The 23,839-nt window shown below is 36.0% G+C and overlaps 1 protein-coding gene and 1 long non-coding RNA gene across 16 annotated transcripts in view; one reads left to right on the forward strand and one right to left on the reverse strand.

Annotated features, from left to right (window-relative positions):
* LOC117197953 (uncharacterized) lies at positions 1 to 22,716 on the forward strand. Its single transcript, XR_004478862.2, has 6 exons — positions 1 to 1,172; positions 3,079 to 3,126; positions 14,828 to 14,923; positions 16,224 to 16,310; positions 18,848 to 18,997; positions 22,615 to 22,716. It is a non-coding gene; the product is annotated as an uncharacterized LOC117197953 (long non-coding RNA).
* The window catches only part of ZNF583 (zinc finger protein 583), a 23,599-nt gene continuing 16,177 nt past the window's right edge, over positions 16,418 to 23,839 (reverse strand). For 5 of the 15 annotated variants that reach the window (XM_033412027.2, XM_049703283.1, XM_033412028.2 and 2 more), the window contains one exon: positions 16,418 to 18,801. In XM_033412027.2, coding sequence (XP_033267918.1) covers positions 17,324 to 18,801 — 1,478 coding nt within the window. In that variant the 3' untranslated portion in view covers positions 16,418 to 17,323. Of the gene's footprint in view, positions 22,716 to 23,839 lie in introns of those variants that run through there. The other 10 variants (XM_049703282.1, XM_049703281.1, XM_033412030.2 and 7 more) reach the window with 10 other exon arrangements.

Here is a 23,839-nt window from a genome sequence, read left to right on the forward strand (position 1 = left end):
CAGAGGTACAAACTAAAGGCAGAGGGTTGTGGAGTATTAGGGGAGTTACAAGTTCCAGCATTTAGTACAGTGACTGGCACATAGGAAGTAGTAAGTACTCAATAATATTGAATGAATGAATGAAAACATCTTAGTTTAGCTGGCCTGTCTCTAAGGCATAATCCAAAGAGAACACTGAAATTTGAAGGTCACACAGACATTGAGATTGACACATGGAAAACATGCCCTCACTCTAAGGAATCACTAGTGAATTTTGAAGGCTGTGATGAACTTAGGGTAACCACAGCAAGGAGCAACCTTAAACCTAGTCCAATTTTTATAACTATATTAATGAAAACCTACATGAAAGGAATAACAATAAATGACATGACCGTTTCTAGGGCTTAAATCTGTTTACCTGTTTCTACTGTCCTACATGAGATACCTGGGTTTGGGCCAAAAAATAAAAATTTACAAGACATACAAAAATGCAAGAAAAGTCACCACCCACCAAAAGACAAAGCAGTCAAGAACTAGACCCAGACTACCTCACACAGAATTTTAAATAATATGTTAAAGGCTCTAATAAAAAAAGTGTACAACAGGCAAATTAGATGGGTCATTTGATCAGAGATGGAACTATGAGAATCAAATGGAAATACTGAAATGAACACAGTAAAGAGATGGGAACAATACCTTCAACAGGCTCAAAGGTATACTTGACATAGCCAAGGAAAGAATAAGTCAACTTGAAGGTAAGTCAATAAGAATAGCCAAACTGAAACACAGAGGAGGGCAGGGGTCACAGAATAAATCGTCCAAGAGCTGTGGGAAAAGATCTATTGGTCCAACACATGCAAAATTGGATTCCTGGAAGGAATAGAGAAATTGGGTGGGAAGAAATATTTGAATAAACAATAGATAATGACACCAGAACAAAAATCTATAAAGCTTCAAAGAATACAAGGAAAGATTTTTTTTTTAAAAGACGTTACATAGGAACAAAAGGGGGAAAAAACTGTCTATGAAATTTTTCATGAAAATGTCTTTCAGAATTGATAGAGAAATGAAGACTTTCTCAGAGGAGGAAAAAACAGAAAATACATTGCCAGAAGACCCTACTCTAACTTCATTTAACAGTTCTTTAAACAAAAGGAGATGCACAAAGAGATCTGGAAATGGAATAAATGAAGGTAAGATAGTTTTTTTTTTAAAACTTATCTACCTAAAAGCTGTCTAAAACAGTATGCTATAGCATATATCAGTGTAAATAGATGATAGAAGCACAAAGGATGTGAGGGAGAAATTAAGAAATATATTGTGTAATATCTTTACTTGTTAATGTTACATTATTGAAGATATATTCTGGTTAGTTAAAGACATTATAACCTTACAATAACCTCTAAAACATTTTAAAGAGATGTAAGCAGTTAATAGAATAAAATGGAATAATTAAAAATCCTCAGTTAACCCAACAGAAGGCAGAAAGAGAACAAAAACCAAAGAATAGGCAGAACAATTAGAAAATAGTTAAGAGGATGGATGGGTTTTAATCCAAATATATAAAAAATTGCATCAAATATAAATGGTCAAAACACACCAGTTAAAAGACATTATAAGATTGAATGAAAAAGCAGAACACAGCTATATGCTGTCTAGCAGAAAGTCACTTTAAAGGTATAGGTAAAAGTTAAGTAGTGGGGAAAGAAAGATCATGCAATCATTGGTAAAAAGGAAGCTGAATTCACTTTTAATATCAGATGAAGTAGACTTCAGAGTAAGGAATATAATCAGGGAAAAAGACAAACACTACATAACAATAAATTTTCTAGGTAAACATAACAATCCTAAACGTATATGCATCAAACTACAGAGGTGCAAATTTCACAAAGGAAAAAAGAAAGTGTAAATAGTCTACAATTATCATTAGAAACTTCACCACTTCTCTCTCAGTCATTGATAGAACAAGTAGAAAATCTGTAAGAATATAAAACTGAACAACATGATCAACCAAATTAATGAGTTGACCTTTATAAAACATTCCACTCCACAAGAGTAGAATACACTTTCTTTCCAAGTCTTCCAAATGTTCTTTCCACATGGAACATTTCACCAAGAGAGACCGTAAAACAAATCTTAATAAATTTTAAAAATTTAGTTACATATATTCCCTGTTCATACGGAACTAAACTAGCAATAACAGCATGGTATCTGAAAATATTTGGAAGGTTTAAATTACAAATTCCACTTTTTTAATAGATACAGAATTAAATTTACTATTGAATAAGTGGACCTACGCAGTTCAGACCCAAGTGATTTGGGGTCAACTGTAATGAGTACAGAGGAATCACAGAAGTAACTGAAAATGCTGGGATTTAAATCATGATGGGAAAGACCCATTATGTGATACTTTCTGTGCCGTTTTCTGATATGTCACACACTCCTGGAAATACATAAGAATTCAGAAATTGGCTAATAAGCATCAAATAATTTAATCTTCAAACGTGTCGGTTTTTCTTCAGCAGTTTCTTCTTTCTCAGATACATATGCAGGAATTCAGACAATTCAGGCAGATGTAACAGGTTAGAAATGAGAAAGCCCCCAATTTCCCACCTGATTTTAAAGTCAAGAACTTGACATGTAATTTAACTTCTTAAAGTGCAGACCCCTCCACTGCTCTGGCTGCATCTCGGGCCACCCCCCTCGGGCCCCACCACCTCGAGGAGCAAGCCCGCCTTTTCCTCCACTGCTGGCACCACATGACACAGAACCTACATCCTGTGGGCATCTGCTCGATGACCTCGTGCCGAGTTCACCTCAGTCATTTCTTACTGCCCCAGTATGTTTGATTCCCAGTACTCCTGCCACATTGCCGAAAAGTGAAATGAACTTTGAGTCATTTAGAAGAGACCAAGCAGCTATTTGGAAAAAGCCAAGGTAGACTGTACACTCAATCCTATTTTTTTAATTGACCGATCCTATATTTCCTCAAATTCGTTTGCAAGATACAAGTCTTTCAGTTTATGTTCCATGGTCATTAATTCTGCTTTTGACACTTCCTGACTATGAATTTAAAGTTAATGATCTTTTTGTTGACAGACAAAAGCTCATCTACCTTGCCTGCTTCATTATTTAAGATCCCAAAAGGTGAGTTTCACTTTGTGTTTATTTCATGAAGATTATAAAATTTGCTGTGGGAAACTGGGTGTTACTAATTGTGGCAGATATATCAAGAAATCAAACATTCCTTTATAAAAAGCACTTGACAAAGGATAAACCAGGAATAAGTTGAAGAATTATCTATTTCTTCTTGAGTAAGGTTGGCAGTTTGGTTCTTTCAAGAAAATTTTTCCATTTTATCTAAGTGGTTAAATTTATTTACATAAAGTTCCCAATATTCCCTTATCTGTTTAATAACTGTAGTGATGTCATCTCTGCCATTCCAGATATTGGTAACTTGTATGTTATCTCTTTTTTTTTCATATTGTCTGAGTGAAGATTTATTGGTTTTATTGACCTGCTTTTGTCTTTTCTGTTTCCTACTGATTTATTTCCATTTTTATGGTAACTGGGTTTCATTGCTCTTCATTTTCTAATTTGTTAAGGTGGAAATTGAAGTCATTGATTTGAGAGTTTTATTTTCCAACTTAGTAATATTATGTTTGCTTCTAAGTAATGTGTTAGCTGCATTCCACATATTTTGATATGCTGTGTTACAAGTTTCATTCAATTAAAAATACTTTCTGTTTTGCCTTTTGATTTCTCTTTTAACCCATGGGTTACTAAAAATTGTGCTATTTAGATCCAAATATTTGGGGGATTTTCCAATTATCTTTCTGTTATTGATTTCTAACTTAATCCATTCTAGTTAGAAAATATTTTGTATGAATTGAATCCTTTTAAATTTATTGAGATGTGTTTTAAGGCCCGGAATATTGTCTATCTTGGTAAATGTTCTGGGTGCATTTAAAAAGAATGCATATTCTACTGTTCTTGGGTGGAGTGTTTTTTAAATGTCAACTAGATCAAGTTGGCTGACGGTGTTGTTCAAGTCTTCAGTGCCCTTACTGATTTTCAGTCAAGTTGTTCTTCGGGAGATGCATGTCAAAATCTATTATAATCGTGGATTTGTCTATTTCTTTTTTTAAATTGAAGTATAGTTGATTTACAGTGTTGTGTTAGTTTCAGATGTACAGTGGAGTGATTTACTTATATATATATGTGTATATATATATGTTTTTCAGATTCTTTTTCATTATAGGTTATTACAAGATATTGAATATAGTTCCCTGTGCTATACAGTAGGTTATTGTTGTTTATCTATTTTATATATAATAGTGTGTATCTCTTAATCCCAAGCTCCTAATTTATTCCCTCCCCCCACCTTTCCCCTTTTGTAACCATAGTTTGTTTTCTGTATCTGTGAGTCTATTGCTGTTTTGTAAATAAGTTCATTTGTATCAGTATCATTTTTTTTAGATTCCACATATAAGCAATATCATTTGATATCTGTCTTTCTCTGTCTGACTTACTTCACTTAATATGATAGTCTCTGGGTCCTCCATGTTGCTGCAAATGGCATTATTTTATTCTTTTTTTATGGCTGAGTAGTATTCCATTGTACATATATACCACATTTTTTTTATCCATTCATCTTTTGATGGACATTTAGGTTGTTTCCATGTCTTAGCTATTGTAAATAGTGCTGCAGTGAACATTGTCGTGCATGTATCATTTCAAATTATAATTTTCTCTGGATATATGCCCAGGAGTTGGATTGCAGGATCATATGGTAACTCTATGTTTAGTGTTTTAAGGAACCTCCTTACTGTTCTCCATAGTGGCTGTACCAATTTACATTCCCACCAACAGTGTAGGAGGGTTCCCTTTTTCCCACACCCTCTCCACCATATATTATTTGTGGACTTTTTGATGATGGCCATTCTGACTGGTGTGAGGTGATACCTCATTGTAGTTTTGATTTGCATTTCTCTACTGATTAGCAATGTGAAGCATCTTTTCATGTGCCTGTTGGCTATCTGTATATCTTTTTTGGAGAAATGTCTGTTTAGGTCTTCTGTCCATTTTTTAAATTTTTTTAAATTGAGTTATTTGTTTTTTGATTCTGAGCTGTATGAGCTGTTTGTATATTTTGGAAATTAATCCCTTGTGGTTGCCTCATTTGCAAATATTTTCTCCCATTCCCTAGGTTGTCTTTTGTTCTGTTCATGGTTTCTTTTGTGTTCAGAAACTTTTAAGCTTAATTAGGTCCAGTTTGTTTATTTTTGCTTTTATTTCCGTTACTTTAGGAGAAGGATCCAAAAAAATATTGCTACAATTTATGTCAAAGAGTGTTCTGCTTATGTTTTCCTCTAGGAGCTTTATAGTATCCAGTCTTATGTTTAGGTATTTAATCCTTTTTGAGTTGATTTTTGTATACGGTGTTATAGAATGTTCTAATTTCATTCTTTCACATGTAGCTGTCCAGTTTTCCCAGCACTTATTATTGAAGGCACTGTCTTTTCTCCTATATATATATATATATATTTTTTTTTTAAATTTAATTTATTTTTTGGGTCTTTGTTGCTGTGCATGGGCTTTCTCTAGTCGTGACGAGCGGGGCCTACTCTTTGTTGTAGTATGCAGGCTTCTCACTGTGGTGGCTTGTCTTGTTGTGGAGCAGGGCTCTAGGCATGTGGGCTCAGTAGTTGTGGCTCGTGGGCTCTAGAGCATAGGCTCAGTAGTTGCAGCGCATGGGCTTAGTTGCTCCGCGGTGTGTGGGATCTTCCCAGACCAGGGCTTGAACCCATGTCCCCTGCATTGGCAGGCGGATTCTTAACCACTGCACCACCAGGGAAGCCCTCCGTTTTATATTCTTGCCTCCTTTGTCGTAGGTTAATTGACCATAAGAGTGTGGGTTTATTTCTGGGCTTTCTGTCCTGTTCCATTGATCTGTCTGATTTTGTGCCAGTACTGTACTGTTTTGATTACTGTCGCTTTGTATTATAGTCTGAAATCAGGGAGCGTGATTCCTCCAGCTCCATTCTTTCTTAAGATTGCTTTTGCTACTAGGAGTCTTTTGTGTTTCCATACAAATTAAAAGTTTTTTTGTTCTAGTTCTGTGAAAAATGCCATTGGTAATTTGATAGGAATTGCAATGAATCTGTAGAGTGTCTTCAGTAGTATGGTCATTTTAACAATATTGATTCTTCCAATCCAAGAACACTGTATATCTTTCCATCTGTTTGTATTGTCTTCAGTTTCTTTCATCAGTCTTATACAGGTCTTTTGCCCTCTTGGATAGGTTTATTCCTCAGAATTTTATTCTTTTTAATGCAGTGGCAAATGGAATTGTTTCCTTAATTTTTCTTTCTGATATTTTGTAGTTAGTGTATAGAAATTCAACAGATTTCTATATATTAATTTTATATCCTGCAAATTTACTGAATTTATGGATGAACTCTAGTATTCTGGTAGTGTCTTTATGATTTTCTATGTATAGTATCATGTCATCTGCAAAAAGTGACAGTTGTACTTCTTCTTTTCCAATTTGGATTTCTTTTCTTGTTTTTCTTCTTAGCTTGCTGTGGCTAGGACTTCCAAAAGTATGTTGAATAAAAGTGGTGAGAGTGAGCATCCTTGTCTTGTTCCTAGAGGGAATGCATTCAGCTTTTCACCATTGATTATGATGTTAGCTTTATCATATATGGTTTTCATTGTGTTGAGGTATGTTCCCTCTATGCCCACTTTCTGGAGAGTTTTTATAAATGGATGTTGAATATTGTCAAAAGCTTTTTCTGCATCTATGGTAATGATCATATGGTTTTCATTTTCCAGTTTTTTTTGTTTTTTTTTTTGGTACGCGGGCCTCTCACTGTTGTGGCCTCTCCCGTTGCAGAGCACAGGCTCCGGACACGCAGGCTCAGCAGCCATGGCTCACAGGCCCAGCCACTCCGCGGCATGTGGGATCTTCCCGGACCGGGGCACGAACCCGCGTCCCCTGCATCGGCAGGCAGACTCAACCACTGCGCCACCAGGGAAGCCCCATTTTCCAGTTTTTTAATGTTGTGTATCATCACATTGACTGATGTGTAGATATTGAAAAATCCTTGCCTCCCTGGGATAAATCCCACTTGATATTGGTTGTGTGATCCTTTTAACCTATTATTTGGTTTGCTAGCATTTTGTTGAGGATTTTTGCATCTATGTTCACCAGTGATATTGACCTGTAATTCTTTTTTTTGTGATATCTTTGTCTGAGTTTTTTGGTTTTTTGTTTTTGGCCACGCCACACAGCTTGTGGGGTCTTAGCTCCCTGACCACGGATTGATCCTGGGCCCCCTGCAGTGGCAGCACGGAATCCTAACTACTGGACCACCAGGGAATCTCTGTCAGATTTTGCTGTCAGGGTGATGGTGGTTGCACAGAATGAGTTTGGAAGTGTTCCTTCCTCTGCAGTTTTCTGGAATCATTTCAGAAGGATAGTTGTTAACTTCTCTAAATGTTTGGTAGAATTCACCTGTGAAGCCATCTTGTCCTGGACTTTTGTTTGTTGGAGTTTTTAAATTACTGATTCAATTTCAGTACTGGCAATTGGTCTGTTCATATTTTCTGTTTCTTCCTGTCTCAGTCTTGGGTAATTGTACCTTTGTAAGAATTTGTCCATTTCTTCTAGGTTGTCCATTTTATTGGCCTATAATTGCTCATAGTAGTCTCTTATGATCCTTTTTATTTCTGTGTTTTTGGTTGTAACTTCTTCTTTTTCATTTCTGATTTTATTATTATTTTTTCAAATTTATTTGTTTTGTGGTATGCGGGCCTCTCACTGTTGTGGCCTCTCCCGTTGCGGAGCACAGGCTCTGGATGCGCAGGCTCAGCGGCCATGGCTCACGGGCCCAGCCACTCCGCAGCATGTGGAATCTTCCCGGACCGGGGCACGAACCCGTGTCCCCTGCATCCACAGGCGGACTCTCAACCATTTGCGCCACCAGGAAAGCCCTCTGATTTTATTGAAATGGGCCCTCCCTTTTTTTTTTTGATGGACCTGGCTAAAGATTTATCAATTTTATTTATCTTTTCAAAGAACCAGCTTTTAGTTCCATTGATCTTTTCTATTTTTTTAGTCTCTATTTCATTTGTTTCTGCTCTGAATCTTTATGATTTTTTTCCTTCTACTAACTTTAGGTTTTGTTTGTTCTTCTTTCTCTAGTTCCTTTATGTGTAAGGTTAGGTTGTTTATTTGAGCTCTTCCTTGTTTTCTGAGTCAAGATTGTATCACTGTAGATTTCCCTCTTAGAACTGCTTTTGTGGTGTCCCATAGGTTTTGGATTGTCATGTTTTCATCTCTAGGTATTTTTTGATTTCCTCTTTGATTTCTTCAGTGATCCCATTTGTTGTTTAGTAGCATTTTATTCAGCCTACACGTGTCTGTTTTTTGCAGTTTTTCTCGGAGTTGACTTTTAGCCTTATAGCATTGTGGTCAGAAAAGATGATATGATTTCAATTTTCTTAAATTTACTGAGGCTTGTTTTGCCACCTAGCACATGATCTATCCTGGAGAATGTTCCATGTGCACTTGAAAAGAATGTGTATTCTGCTGCTTTTGGATAGTATGCTCTATAGCAGGGGTCCCCAACCAGTCCGTGGCCTGTTAGGAACCAGGCTACATGGTGGGAGGTGAGCGGCAGGCAAGCGAGCGAAGCTTCATCTGTATTTACAGCCACTCCCCATCGCTCGCATTACCACCTGAGCTCCACCTCCTGTCAGCATTATGGTGAGTTGTATAATTATTTCATTATATTATTACAATATAATAATAATAGAAGTAAAGTGCACAACAAATGAAATGTGCTTGAATCATCCCGAAACCATCTGCCCTGCCAACCCCAGTCTGTGTAAAAATTGTCTTCCATGAAACCAGTCCCTGGTGCCAAAAAGGTTGGGGACTGCTGCTCTATAGGTGTCAATTAAGTCCATTTGCTCTACTGTTTTACTTAAGTGTGTGTTTTTTATATCCATTGATGTAAGTGGAGTGTTAAAAGTCCCCTACTATTATTGTATTACTGTGGATTTCTCCTTTTATATCTGTTAATATTTGCCTTATATTTTGAGGTGCTCCTATGTTGGGTACATATGTATTTACAATTGTTATATCTTCTTGGATTGATCCCTTGATCATTATGTAGTGTCCTTTGTTTCTTGTAACAGTCTTTACTTTAAAGATTTAGATTTGTCTATTTCTTTTTGTAGTTCTATCAGTTTTTTCCCCCTGCTTCAGGTAATTTCTTCACATGCATGTTCTGATGAGTATTCAGGTAAAATTCAGCTAAAAATTCTGCAGATATCTAGGGTTTTTTCCTCTTAGAGCTTTCAGGCACTTCATCCTGTGAACTCCAGTCACCTCAGTCTCCGTGACTTTTAGCTTCATTTCCTCAACTTTGGGAGGCAACAGCCTGGAAACTTTCCATGCAGTTATCTGGGGAAATCATAGTACTCATCTCATTTGTTTCCCATTTTTCAGGGGTCTCTGTTTCATTGCCTGTTATCCAATGTCTTGAATGCCAAGGTTTCATGTTTTGTCCAGTGTTTTATTGTTTCAGATGGGAGGATAAACAATTCTCTATAATTCCATCTTCACCAGCAGATCTCAAATAAGCATTTAGTTAGGGTAGGCCTCACTGTGGAGCTAGGATTTATTTTTAAAAACAGGGTTGCAATTAAGTCTTTCACATATACTTTTGAAATTTTTTACCAATATTTTTGGAGAATTAAATTGCTGGATCAAAAGATAGGCATATTTTGATAGTTACTGCCAACTTGCCTTTCCTGTTCAAACTAGTATTTATCTAGAATGAAGGTTACCTAGAGAAATGTTATGTACCTTTGTCCAGTGCTGCCTACATCTTGCCCATCTTGAGATATATTAGTAAAGTTTTTCAGAATTTCTTCTGCCTACTTTTTCTCCATTATGCCACTTTACCAGAGGGCAGACTGTGCCAAAGATATTGGCATGTTCTTTTAATGTGGCTCTGTTAATTCTGTATTCTACTTTTCATAGTGTGATATAAGGTGGTATATTGGGGTTTTTTTTCCTCACTCTGTTCAATTTTAGTAAGAGGAATTTGTAAATCTGAGTCTACTATCATTCCATAGGGTCTCTGAAAGACTAGACTGCATTTTTGAATGAGTAGAGCTCTTCCTGATCTGGCTGTTTATCAAAGGCCTGTATTCTAGACTAGTAAGAAATTTGTTTTAGCCTAGTGATTCTCATGTATTACCGTGTATTCAGATCACCTGGGCATCTTGTAAGATACAGATTCTGAATTACTAGCTCCGGGTTAAGGCCCAAGGTTCTGGAGTCCTAAGAAATTACGAGGTGAGGCTGATGCTGCTAGTCCAGGCCCCACATGTTGAGTAGCAAGGATTTAGCATTTAACTTGCAGTCCACATCATTCGCAGCTTCCCTCTCCTCTGTCAGATGATAAATCACCTCTTCAAAACCCATGTATTTCCTCCTTGAACACTCCAGCTCCTCACCCCTGCCACTCTTTTGCAATTGTAAACAGAATTTCCGGAGACTTCTAAAGCCAGACTTTTCAGAGTAATACTGTGGCTTCAGTTGAGGTGCCTTTTCTTTTGCCCTTCCAGATATGCCACTACTTTGGAGGTATTTTGTGCTCATCAATGCATCATCAGTTTCCTCTCCCAGGATTCTCACCACATTTAGCAGCATTTCCTTGTGGATTTTGAGACTCAGAATTATAGACGTTTCTTTACTTCATCGAAGATGGAGTTTCCTTCTGTTTCTTATTCTTCTTGTTGCTTTCACTTGGTTTCAGAAAGGAGAAATGGATAGAGATATCTTGGTCCCACCACTTTAAATTCAAAGTTAGTATTTTTAAAAGCTCCTCATACATACATTTGAATTTGCCTCCTTATGGGAATGTACCAGTCTGCTACTCTTCCATAGAGACCATGAAAAGGGGCGGGGGGGGGGGGGAATGGAGTTTTTCTAAACTGGAAGGCAATCCCCTTTGTAGAGCAGATCTGCTGTCCTTTATGTAAACAGCTTCACTTTTTGTTGGCTGTCTCTGACATCTGTGCAGAAAGCCTTCTTTGGAGGTCTTTAAAGGGAACTCCCCTGATGTCTCCTGGCATAAATGGTGCAGGTGAGGCTCAACCACTTTCTTGTCACCCAAGCCCTAGTCTCTTGCTGTTGGAGTTACCTTGTCCAATGTGCAGCCATCTCAGGAGTCTGGCAAGATAGCTTAATTACTAGCAACTGTGTACTGACCCCTGGAAATTTAACTTACCCTTGCTACAGGGGCTGAGGCAGCTCCCTATAATTACACACAGTATTTCTGCAGCAAAAGATAGGTATATCTACACACTTAGTGAGTCAGTGTTGCTCTCATATGTCAGTTCAGGTCTGTTGTTTTCTTTATGGGAACTGATTCTCAACTGCCCTCCACCCTACCCGCATCCCATGGGAATTTTGTTAATTGGCCATCCAGTGATCCAATTCCCCTGGTATGTGAACTTGACCCAGCTTGGCCAGAGTACCCCCTACCCTGGATCTGGTGATTGGTCCAGAGTGGGCACATAGCATAAACTGGAACAAATTATATTTTCCTCCCAGGGATTGACATGGAGGCTCAGATCACCTTGCTTTTGAGATTAAAAGCTCTAAGGATTTTTTAAGTGTAATATCATCAGATGCCATTTTCTTCCTGCCAAGAGACAGAACCTGCCAGAGAATGAAACAACTGAACACAGAGCTGTGAGCTATTAATCTCTGATGAGTCTGAACACTTACATGCAGCCTACCTGAGACTGTAACATACATGCTCTACATCTTTGAGTTATAGGAACTAATAAATACCTTTCTCCTAAGCTGACTTGAATTGGGTTTCTGTCATAATCCTGATTACAGTTGTAATTTTATTTGTAAATTTATCAATTTTATACAGTCTTTCTTATGAAAGGTAAGGATTTAATTCATCCCACTGAGTTATATTAGCTCCTCTGATGTGTTTTAACTTGAAATACAGCTAACCTACATTTCTTATTCTATCGCCTTTAGACATCTCCTGAATCCCCTCTATATACAGTGAGCATATTTCCCCTTATCCTTGCTTCAAGCTCTTATTTCCTTGTCAACCTCCCACCATCCAGTATATATCAGCTATATTTTGCCTTTACATTATTAGGTAGATATTAGATATGTAGATATATATACACATAGAAACTTCAGTGATTTGTCTATTTTAAAGTTGGAAATAAAATAGCATTAGACTGTTATCACCACGTAAATATTATTCTCTGAAGAGTCAGAGCCAAGCAGTGTGTGACGATTATATTTTCTGCTCTACAAGTCCAATGTTATGATCCCAGTACCCACTTAAAGGAATCTATTCCTTGTATCAGTCATATGGACTTCTTTTTTCATATTCTAGTTATTTTCCAAAGTCATGTCACATTTTATGGGGGCTTGCTTTATATTAGGACCATAATATCTGGTATGGCTTCTCCTTTTTTTTTTTTCCAGAGCCAGTAATTGTTTTTCTTTCCTTCTGACAAACTTTTGCCTTCACCATGTTACTAAAATCCTCAAATTTTGTATTAATTCTATTTAATGTAACCCACCCCTTTCATTCTTAAGTTCCTCTTCACTGACTCCCTGGATATCTAGCCTACCAGTAATTTGGTCTGATTCTTGCAGGGTGATCATCTTATTCATCCTCAGCACCACTTTACTGGGTTAGATCCACTGTTTAAAGCCTTTCCTGTTTTTTACCTTTTCCATCCAAATTTTGCTGAAGCTAATCATTCAATACCCTATTAAAAGACAGTGGGAGTAAACTGAAGTAAACTGGTAATACAAAATATCAGTACTTGGCCTCATGCTTCATTACTGTTTGGGTATAAAGTTCTAGATTCAAAGCAGTTTTAACTCACAAGTTGGAAAGTGCTGTTCTGTATTCTACAATCTAATATTGCTCATCAGAGGGAAGGCTAATGCTATCTTGATCATTATTCTTTATCAGGAGAAATTTCCATATTTTGAAAGCTTTCAGGATGGCCTCGTCTTTAGTATTATGAAATTTCACAAGCGTATTTCTGGGTGTCTTTTTTTTCTATTGTAATTGTGCTTTTTGCCACTTCAGCCTGCCCAACATTGAGTGAGCTATTCCTAGCTGAGTGTTCATAATTTTCTTCAGTTTAGAAAGATTCTTAATCATTTATTTGATACATTCCTATTATATTTTCTCTATTAATTTTTTTTCTGGAACTCATATTAATTAGATGTTAGACCTTCTGAACTTCCAGGTCCCTTTTGTTTCTCATTTAACTTTTCAATTTATGAACTTGAAGAGTTTCCACAATTTTCTTTCAAACCTTCTATTACAGCAATAATGTTTTTTCATCCTTAGGAGTTCTTATTCCTGTTTTTGGTAGCTTCCCATATTTGCTTTAAAAGTGCAACATCTATTCAAATCTCAGACTAACATAAATTTTTATTTTCTTCTCATTATATAACTTTCCCTACTCTGGTTTAGTCTCTCTCTTGGTCCTTATTATGCTGGTACTTTTCTTCATCTGTGATGATCCTTAGCTGTCTGTTCACACTTAATAATGATATGGTTTGATTATCTTAGGTAGATAGCAGGAGGTTCTTTGGTTATTCTCATTGTAGATCTGTTTCCCTGAATGAAAAGGTTTACTGGGATTTCTGCCTGCATGGGAAAGGCTGGTGAGTTGATGGGAAATTCTCCAAATTCCAAAAAAGGTTTCAACTTAGGCTGCCAACTCTCACTCTAGCTGCTCTAGTTCTCCGTGAGTTTGTTGAATTTTTTCATAGTTTAAGTTTTTTAAATTTTAACATTCTTATTTAAAACTTCCAACATTACAGATAATGGTAAATCTACCCTCTTGACCAGAATGTCCAATTTTAGTTCCCTCCCCCAAAGAAACACTTATCAGTTGGATGTGTCTGTTCAGGACTTTTTCTAAGTATTTGCATACTTATATAAATGTATTAGAAATATATTTTAAATATATAATACTCTATTCTGAAAATTTTCCATTTTCAATCAGTGTCTTTTAGTCAAATCCATACCAATATTACAAGTCCATTTTTTTAAACTGGTGCTAGTATTTCTAGTCATGACTCTATTGATGGAAATTTAGACTGTTCCCAGTTTCATGTACTGTGCTGCCCTCCAAAGGGATTATAGTGAGCATTTTTAAAACTTCAGTGCCTCCAAATTAGCACTGATGAGAGTAGTTATTTCTCTACACAACTACAAAGTTTTTTTTATTATTGTAGATTACTTAAATTTGCATCTCTCAATATTAGCAAGGTTAAGCAGGGACTCATATTTATGGTCCATCTGTATTTCTTCTGACTTGCGCATTCTTGTCCTTTGTTCATTTTTATTCTTGCTTGGTTGTCCTTTACCTATTTATAGGTACTCTTACATCTCTCCCTTTGTATTATATTACAATTTTTTTCCCATTCTGTTTCTTATCTTTTTTTAAAAGCATTCTAACTTTTGATTTAATCAACTTCATTATGGCTTTCATTTTTGTCTAATTTAGGAAGATATGTCCAATAGCAAAGTCATAAGCATATGGCACTATATTTTCTTCTAATACTTTACTATTTACTTTAACATTTAGGATTTTATTCAACTGGAACTAATTTTTGTGAATGGTGTGAAGGAAGGATCCATTTCAATTTACTTATAGAGAGGGTGGAGTGGGAAAGCTGTTGGCAGGGGTACTAACATAACTTTCACATAAAAAATCATTAACTGTCTTGTCATCGTGTCTCCTTATTACCCAGCCTCTACACAAGCCAACTCAAAGCATGAACTTTTCTAGGGACCCTTTGGACAGACTGACTCCCTTTACTGAAATCCCTGTCATGCCAACATTTCAGGTAACAGCTTCTTCTGCAACATTTCATGAATAACCACTCTTTTCCCTTTTGTCTTTTATAAAATTTGATTCTTTCATCCACTGATGACTTCTGCTCTTTTTTGATACCTTTTATATTGTTTTATCTGTTTAATAGGATATGGAGGAAAGATAAACTTGTGTTTAACTGCAAAAGAAAACCTTGATTCCCAATGAAAATTTTGATGCTGACAAGTTACCTTTCAGAAATACTGTACAAATTCATACACCCTTACATCAGTACATAGAAGTACCTCGTCTCCTATGCTTTTGCAATGCAAATTTTATCAATCTGATATTTTGAAAGATGGTAGTTCATTTGTTTAACTTGTGTTCTGATCCTTGTGAGATTCTGTACTTACCACTTTCATCAGTCACCTGTTGGCTCTTTATACCCTTTTGCCCATGAGGGGAGGAGGTGTCATTTTTCTAAATGACTTGTAGAAGCACTTTTATGTTAAGTATACGAACTTCATAAGTTAAACATATTTTAATGATTTTTTTCCCAACTCTAATGTTTAAAAACCTTTCGTTTGTACTATCTTTGACTACAAAAGCTTTAATTAAAGTTCTTATATAGTCAAACCTAGAAACTTTGTGTGTGTGGCTTCTGCATCTCATGTCGTATTTAGGAAGACCATTCTTCATGATTATAAAGCATGTTATGGTGTCCTCTAATGACTCTGTTTTGCATCTGGATAAAAGAATGAGGTGATTGTTTTGTACAGAAATAATTTTTTTGAGCCGAATCTCATTTACCAATACTGTTAAGCCACTGACATGAAATATCACCTTTATTATATATTTCCTTTATGTGTGTATGTTGTGAATGTGTATGTTGGCAAACAATGTTTCAAGCCTTAAAAAGAAAGCCTTATTTTGTCAGGTACAAAGAATCTATAGATTAATTTGAGGCCTACTAACAAATCTATAGATTAATTTGGGGCCTATTAACATCTGTAGAGTACTGAGTCTTCCCCTACAGAAGGATAAAATGTCTATTCTTTGAATCCTCCATTAAACTTTAGTTATTTTCTTTGTACTTATGTTCACAAGAGAACTGGTTACTGCATTGATTGCATGCTCAAAGCCTTCAGGAGTCAGGAAGTAATATAAAGTGTAAAACAAGTCAGATGTAAGGGAACAGGTAGTGGTTTAAACTGTGGAGAACTGGAAAACACATGTCCATCTAAAGGTATTCATATTCATTTGAAACTTGATGCATATCAAATCAAACATGTTGATGAGTTTTGACCTATAGTTTTGGTTTCTTTTCCCTCTAGTTTTGGAATTACAGCTTAGAAGCTTAACAACTTTTCTATTTAAATGACATGTGTTTAATACAATTCATCTACCTGGAATTAAGAGAGGTGAGTTAAACTTAAATTTTACTTTCTATTCTTCTTTGGTTATTGATCTTTTAAAGTTTTCTGTCTTTTAAAAACTATATTGCCTTTGTTTAAATGCAAATGATGAATACATCTCAGTAAATTTTACTTATTACAAGTGATTTTTAACACCTGGCTTCTTAAAACTGTCGACTATAGAATGAAGTTAGTTTTTCTTATCAACAAAATCATATCTCTGTGTATTCATGTTGAAACAGAGGCCCCCATCTTACTCTGTCATCATGGACTCCAACATTAACTCTCCTGTGCTGGATACCCCTAACACCCACCTTTAGAACAATGACTGCTGTTCCTAATCAAAAACCTTTACAGTCTTTTGGGTTGCTTTGTTATTTCGTGGATAATCATTGCTGAGATGATATTCTTTTTTCATAGTACCTTTTTATTTTACATTAGTATTTATTGAGTGATTACTTTATGCTAGGCACTCTGCTGAGCAGTTCACATGCATTATCTCATTTAATCCTTACATTAACTTGAGGTAGTACCATTATTATTTTCCATACTATAAATAAAAAGACTGAAGCTTACAAGGGACAAAAGGTTTCTCCAAAACTAGAGGGCCAGAAAATGGAAGAGTAAGAATTGGAACCCAGATCTATTTGATGCTGCACTGTAAATTCTTAATGTTGATAAGTAGCCAAAGAATGAGGTGGATAACATGAGATGGGACTCTGAAATGTAGACTGGAACAAAGTATTGGGGGTTGGAGGTCTTTTAGGCTATTTTGAGGAATGTGTGCCTTGACCTAAGACCTATGGGATGCCAATGAAGGGTTTTAATGATGGAGAAGTGATATGATTAAACTTTTTAAACACAAGTTTGACTGTAATATGCACTGCTAGCAGGAAATGGTAAACACAGGGAGATCAATTAGAGAGTTATTTCCATAGTCCATGTCAGATAGATTATTGTGTACTGGACAAAGATGACAGAATGGAAATTAATTAATTAGAGTCAGATTCAAGGCATATTTAGGAGATAGAACCTACAGGTCTTGGCAACTGACTGGACATGGAGGGTGAGGGGGAGGAAAGAGTCAAGAATGACTCCATGGTATGAATTCTCTCATGATGAGCAAGGTGTGCTCGCTGCCTGAAAGATTTCCTGCAATCCTTACATTCATAGGGTCTTTCCCCAGTATGAATTCTTTGATGTAGAGTAAGAGATCCACTGTAGCTAAAGGCTTTCCCACAAATGTTACATTCATAAGGTTTCTCTCCAGTGTGAATTCGCTGATGTTGAGCAAGGCCTGCGTTCTGGCTAAATGTTTTCCTGCATTCCTTACACATGTAAGGTTTCTCTCCGGTATGACTTCTCTGATGTTGTGCAAGTGACGAGCTGTTGCTAAAGGCCTTCCCACATTCGATACATTCATAGGGCTTCTCTCCAGTATGAACCCTCTGATGTTGATCAAGGTATGCAATCTGGCTGAAGGCTTTCCTACATACTTTACACTCATAAGGTTTCTCTCCAGTATGAACTCTCTGATGTTGAGCCAGGTGTGCATACTGGCTGAAGGTTTTCCTACATTCCTTACATTCATAGGGTCTCTCTCCAGTATGAATTCTCTGATGTACAATTAGGTATCCTCGATGGCTGAAGGCTTTCCCACACACGTTACATACATAAGGCTTCTCTCCTGTGTGAATTCTCTGATGCTGAGCAAGAAATGAGCCATTACTAAAGGCCTTTCCACATTCAATACATTCAAAAGGTCTTTCCCCAGTATGAACCCTCTGATGTTGAGTCAGGTGTGCAATCTGGCTGAAGGCTTTTTTACATTCTTTACACTGATAAGGTTTCTCTCCAGTATGAACTCTCTGATGTTGAGCAAGATGGGCATTCTGGCTAAAGGCTTTCCTACATTCTTTACATTCATAGGGTTTCTCTCCAGTATGTATTCTCTTATGTTGAGCTAAGTTCGCACTCTGGCTGAAGGTTTTCCCACATTCAACACATGCATAGGGTTTCTCTCCAGTGTGAATTCTCTGATGAAGAGTAAGAGATGAGCTCTGGTTGAAAACCTTCTCACATTCATTACATTTCAAAAGTTTCTTTTCTACATAGACTTTCCTACGTTTCATTTCAACAGATTTTTTCCGGTAGCTTCTCTTTCGTGGCTCATGCTTATGTATTCTTTCTTTGGTGGGAAAACTCTGCCTTATATCAAAGATTGCATCCTGATGGAAAGTTTGCCAAGATTTAGTATATTCATTACTTTGATCTTTAGTCAGGATTTCTTTATGAGTGATGATCAATTGACTAGAATGTATCTCCTGACTTCCCAAGTGGTTCTTAAACCAGTCCTCATTTTTAGAGTCTTCTCTCAAACTGGAGCAGTCAAGGTTATAACTAAGATGGCTTCTTCCCATTGTCCTTACTTTGGATGATTCCTCATAAATAACTTGCTTTGATGAAAATTCATTGTTTTTAAATGCATACTCCCAATCTAAAAGATACCAAGAAAACAAATGTCTTTTGTATTTATGCATTAGAAAAGAAGAAGTTCTAAAGCACAAATTGGTGAATGAACTACATAAGAAGTTCAAGGATTTAACAGCTGTTAAATGCAGTCTAATAATGAGATTATAGAGAATGAGAATGAAGGAAAATTTATGAAGAAAATAAATCATGCATAACTAAAGGTAACTATCAGAAAATCATAATAATCTTTTTATATATATATTAATATAACAGTCTGCAAACACCCTTCCTCTCTTGCTGCTAGTTATCCTGCATTCAAGCTAAGTTCATTACCTTTAAAAAACCAATTTCATGTCAGTGTGGCTAAAAAAACTCCCAGTACCATTAATTGCCATAGGCTGTACATAAAACTCTATGGTTAAACTTTTGCAGCCTGGAAGTGGTCTTCCTGAGTATCATTTTCTGTGTGGTATGTTCCAACCAAATGTAAGTTTTCAATTGATACTCAAGCTAAGACGCCTTCATATAGAAGTAATTTTGTATCAAATTTCTTTATTAACCTGCCATTGGCCTTAATTTGCCTTACCCTTTTCATTCCCAAATCAAATCACCTATTATTCTGTTCAACACTTTCCAATGGTTTCTCACCTTATTTATAGTAAAACCAAAATTCCTATTATGATTTACAAAAGCAATGTAGCACATGAACATAAATGTAAAGCCTATATAAAATTATGGCAAATAAAATCCAGGAACATATGAAAGCATAATCCTAACCAAGTGGAGTTTGTCCCACGAATGCAAGGTTGGTTTAATATATGAAAATCAATGTAATTCACCAAATTAACAGATTAAAAAAAGGAAAATCATATCATTAAATTCAACACCTGTAGGGCTTCCCTGGTGGCACAGTGGTTGGGAGTCCACCTGCTGATGCAGGGGACACGGGTTCGTGCCCCAGTCTGGGAAGACCCCACATGCCATGGAGCAGCTGGGCCCGTGAGCCACGGCCACTGAGCCTGCACGTCTGGAGCCTGTGCTCTGCAACAGGAGGGGCCACAACAGTGAGAGGCCCATGTACCGCAAAAAAAATTCAACACCTGTTTATTATAAAAATTCTCGGCAAACCAGGAACAGAAAGGAAATTCCTCAAGCTGATAAAGGGCATCTATGAAAAATCTGTAACATCAACAGTGAGAGTGAATACATTTCCCCTTACAACAATGCAAGTATATATGCTCTTAACAATTCTATTCAACATTTTACAGGAGGTCCTAGCTATTACAATTAATCAAGAAAAAGACATAAAGATCAGAAAGGAAGAAATAAAACTGTATTTGCAGAAAAAATGTTCATGCAGAAAATCCTCAGGAACTTACAAAACAACTACTAGAACAACTGCTAAATCAATCCAGCAAGGTCAAAAGATGTAAAGTTAATATAAAAGTCTAACAACATTGTAAATGAACTATACTTCAATAAAAAAATTTTAAAAATCAATTTACATTTTTACATACTAGCAGCAAACAATTGGAAAATGGTCTTTTTAATATAAAAGCACCAAAAAAACATAAGACTCAGGGAAAAAAATTTTAGATATAAGTATATTTTTTATATATAGCTATATAATACTTATAAATATAAGACCACTACATTGGATATGACAAAACACTGCTAAGAGAAATTAAGACTGTAAAAAATGGCTAAATAAACAATACTCAGGAATTGAAAAAAATGATATTAGGATGTTATTTCTCTCCAAACTGATACATAGATTCAACACAATCCCAAACAAAACCCCAGGAGGATTTCTGGGTAGAAATTCTCAACTTCATCCTAGAATTTATATGGAAATGCAAATGATCTATTAAAGTAGTCAAAGTGATTTTACAAATTGAACTGATATCAAAATTTACTATAAACCTACAGTAATCAAGACAGTGTGGTACTGGTGAAAGGACAGAGATTAGAACTTAATGCATGCATATACGGTCAAATGATTTTCAGTGAAGATACCAACAAGACAATATAATGGGGAAGGGAAAGTCTTTAAAAGAAAGGGTACTGGAGAAACTATATATACAAATTGGGAAAAAAAAAAAAAGAACTTCAACCTTTACCTCACACAAGACACAAAAATTGGCTCAATGGAACATATACCAAAATATAAAGCCAAAATGATAAAATTCCTAGGTGAAAGCACAGAAGAAAATGTGACCTGCGGGTAGCAAGACTTTCTTAGATATGACACAAAAGGGACAAACCAAGGCAATAATTTGGACTTAACAAATATTGAAAACTTTGGATGTTCAAAAGACAGTAGTAGGAAAATAAAAATACAAGTCACAATTGGTACGTATATCTCAATACACATAAATGACAAAGAATTTGTATCAGGACTATACAGGCATACCTCAGAGGTATCATGGGTTCAGTTCGAGGCCACCCCAATAAAATGAATGTTGCAATTAAGCGAGTCACACGAATTTTTTGGTTTCCCAGTGCATGTAAGAGTTATGTTTACACTATACTGTAGTCTATTAAGTGTGCAATAGCATTAAGTCTAAAAAAAATCAGTTTACATACCTTAATTAAAAAGCACTTTATTGCTAAAAAGTACTAACCATCATCTGACAACGCAGGGTCACCACAAACCTTCAATTTGTAAAAAGTGCAATATCTACGAAGTACAATAAAGTGAAGCACAATAAAGTGAAGTATACCAATATTAAGAACTTTTACAATAATAACAAAACAACCTAATAAAACATGGGCAAAAGATTTGAACAAATACTTCACAATAGATATATGAATGGCCAATAAGCACATGAAAAGATCCTCAACATCATTAGTCATCAGATAAATACATACTAAAACTATGAGATACCATAACACAATCATTAGAATGGATAAAACTAAAAATAGCTCACCAAAAAGGGAACTCTCCTACATTGTTGATGGGAATGTAAATTGATGCAGCCTCTATGGAAAACAGTATGGAGATCCTCAAAACACTAGACTTGCCATATGATCCAGAAATCCCACTCCTGGGCATATATCCAGACATAACTATAATTCAAAAAGATACATGCAGCACTATGTACAATAGCCAAGACATGGAAACAACCTAAATGTCCATCAACAGGTGAATGGATAAAGGAGATATGGTACATAGGTGTGTGTATACATATACACACACATATATACATACATACACACAATGGAATATTACTCAACTATAAAAAAGAATGAAATAATGCCATCTGCAGCACATGGATGGACCTAGAGATCATCATACTAAGCCAAGTAAGTCAGAAAGAGAAAGACATACCATATGGTATCACTTATATGTGGAATCTAAAATACAATACAAATGAATATATTTGCAAAACAGAAACAGACTCATCTAGAGAACAGACTTGTGTTTGCCAAGGGGGAGGAGGGGTGGGGGAGAGAAGGATTGGGATTTTGGGATTAGCAGATGCAAAGTATTATATCAATATATAGGATGAATAAATAACAAGGTCCTATTGTGTAGCACAGGAAACTATTCAGTATCCTGTGATAAACCATAATGGAAAAGAATATATATATGTAACTGAATCACTTTGCTGCACAGCAAAAATTAACAGAACATTGTAAATAAACTATACTTCAGTAAAATTATTTTAAAAAAGAAAAGAACCTCACAAAGATATGGTGAGGATGTAGAGCAACTGGAACTCTTCTACAGTGCTGGTGGGAATGAAAATGATACAATCTCTTTGGAAAACTATCTGGCAGTTTCTTAAAAATTTAAACATATTCCTGTCATATGACTCAATTTTTCCACTTTCAGATATTTACCTAAGAGAAATGAAAACGTATGTCCACACAAAGTCCTGTATGTGACCACTTCATATAGCCCCAAACTGCAAACAACCCAAAAGTGCATCAACAGGTGAATGGAAAAAGTGTGGAACATCTATACAATAGACTGCTACTCAGAAACAAAAGGAGTAAATTATTTATATATGAAACAATATGATTTTCAAAATAATTTTGATGACAAAATAAGCCACACATAACAGTATGATTCCATTTAGTTTAAATGCAAAGTAATCTAAAATGACAAATATCAGATTAGTGTTTGGAGCCAGGAGTGAAGAAGAATGAACTGCATAGAGGTACAAGCTATCTTCTGGGGTGACGGAAACGTTTTATGTCTTGATTGTGGTGATGGTTTCATGGACGTATACAACTGGCAGAACTCATCACATTGTGTAATTTATATGAATGCAATTTACTGTATGTAAATAGTTATTAAGAAAAATATTAGAGGGACTTCCCTGGTGGTCCAGTGGTAAAGAATCCGCCTTCTTAGTTCCTGGTTGGGGAACTAAGATCCCACATGCCGCGTGGCTACTGAGCCTGCATGCCACAACTAGAGAGCCTGTGTGCCACAACTACAGAGCCCATGCACTCTGGAACCTGCATGCCACAACTACTGAGCCCACGTGCCACAACTAGAGAGCCTATGTGCTCTGGAGCCTGCATGCCACAGCTAGAGAGAAACCCAAGCACCACAATGAAGAGCCTGTGCACAATAATGAAAGCTCACACATGCCACAACTAAGACCCAATGCAGCCAAAAATAAGAAAGAACAAATTATAGATGGAATGAAGAAAGATTAAGTAAAGAGAGACTTTAGTAACATAATAAAAAAAGAAACTCATGTAATAAGCTCTTTACACTGAAAATAGAGACTATACCTTGGAACCTATGGAACGGTTAAAGAAAACTAATGCTATATTAGGACATATAAAATCCTCAAATCGTTAGAGTAGAATTAGTACTAATTACTATCCTGATCAAATATGATAAAACAATTTGATTAAGATACAATAAAACAAGAAAACTTTCTTTTAAACAACTCTTGTGTAAAAAGGAATTGAAAAAAAAATAGGTTGTCTAGGAAATGGAAATAAGAAAAACAACTACATATCAGAATCTATGGAAGTCACCTAAAGCTGTATTCAGAAGAAAATTAAAACTCCTAATAATGTCATTAGTGAATGAGAAA

The sequence above is a fragment of the Orcinus orca genome, chromosome 20, assembly GCF_937001465.1.
Source record: "Orcinus orca chromosome 20, mOrcOrc1.1, whole genome shotgun sequence".
In the NCBI taxonomy this organism is placed as follows: domain Eukaryota; kingdom Metazoa; phylum Chordata; class Mammalia; order Artiodactyla; family Delphinidae; genus Orcinus; species Orcinus orca.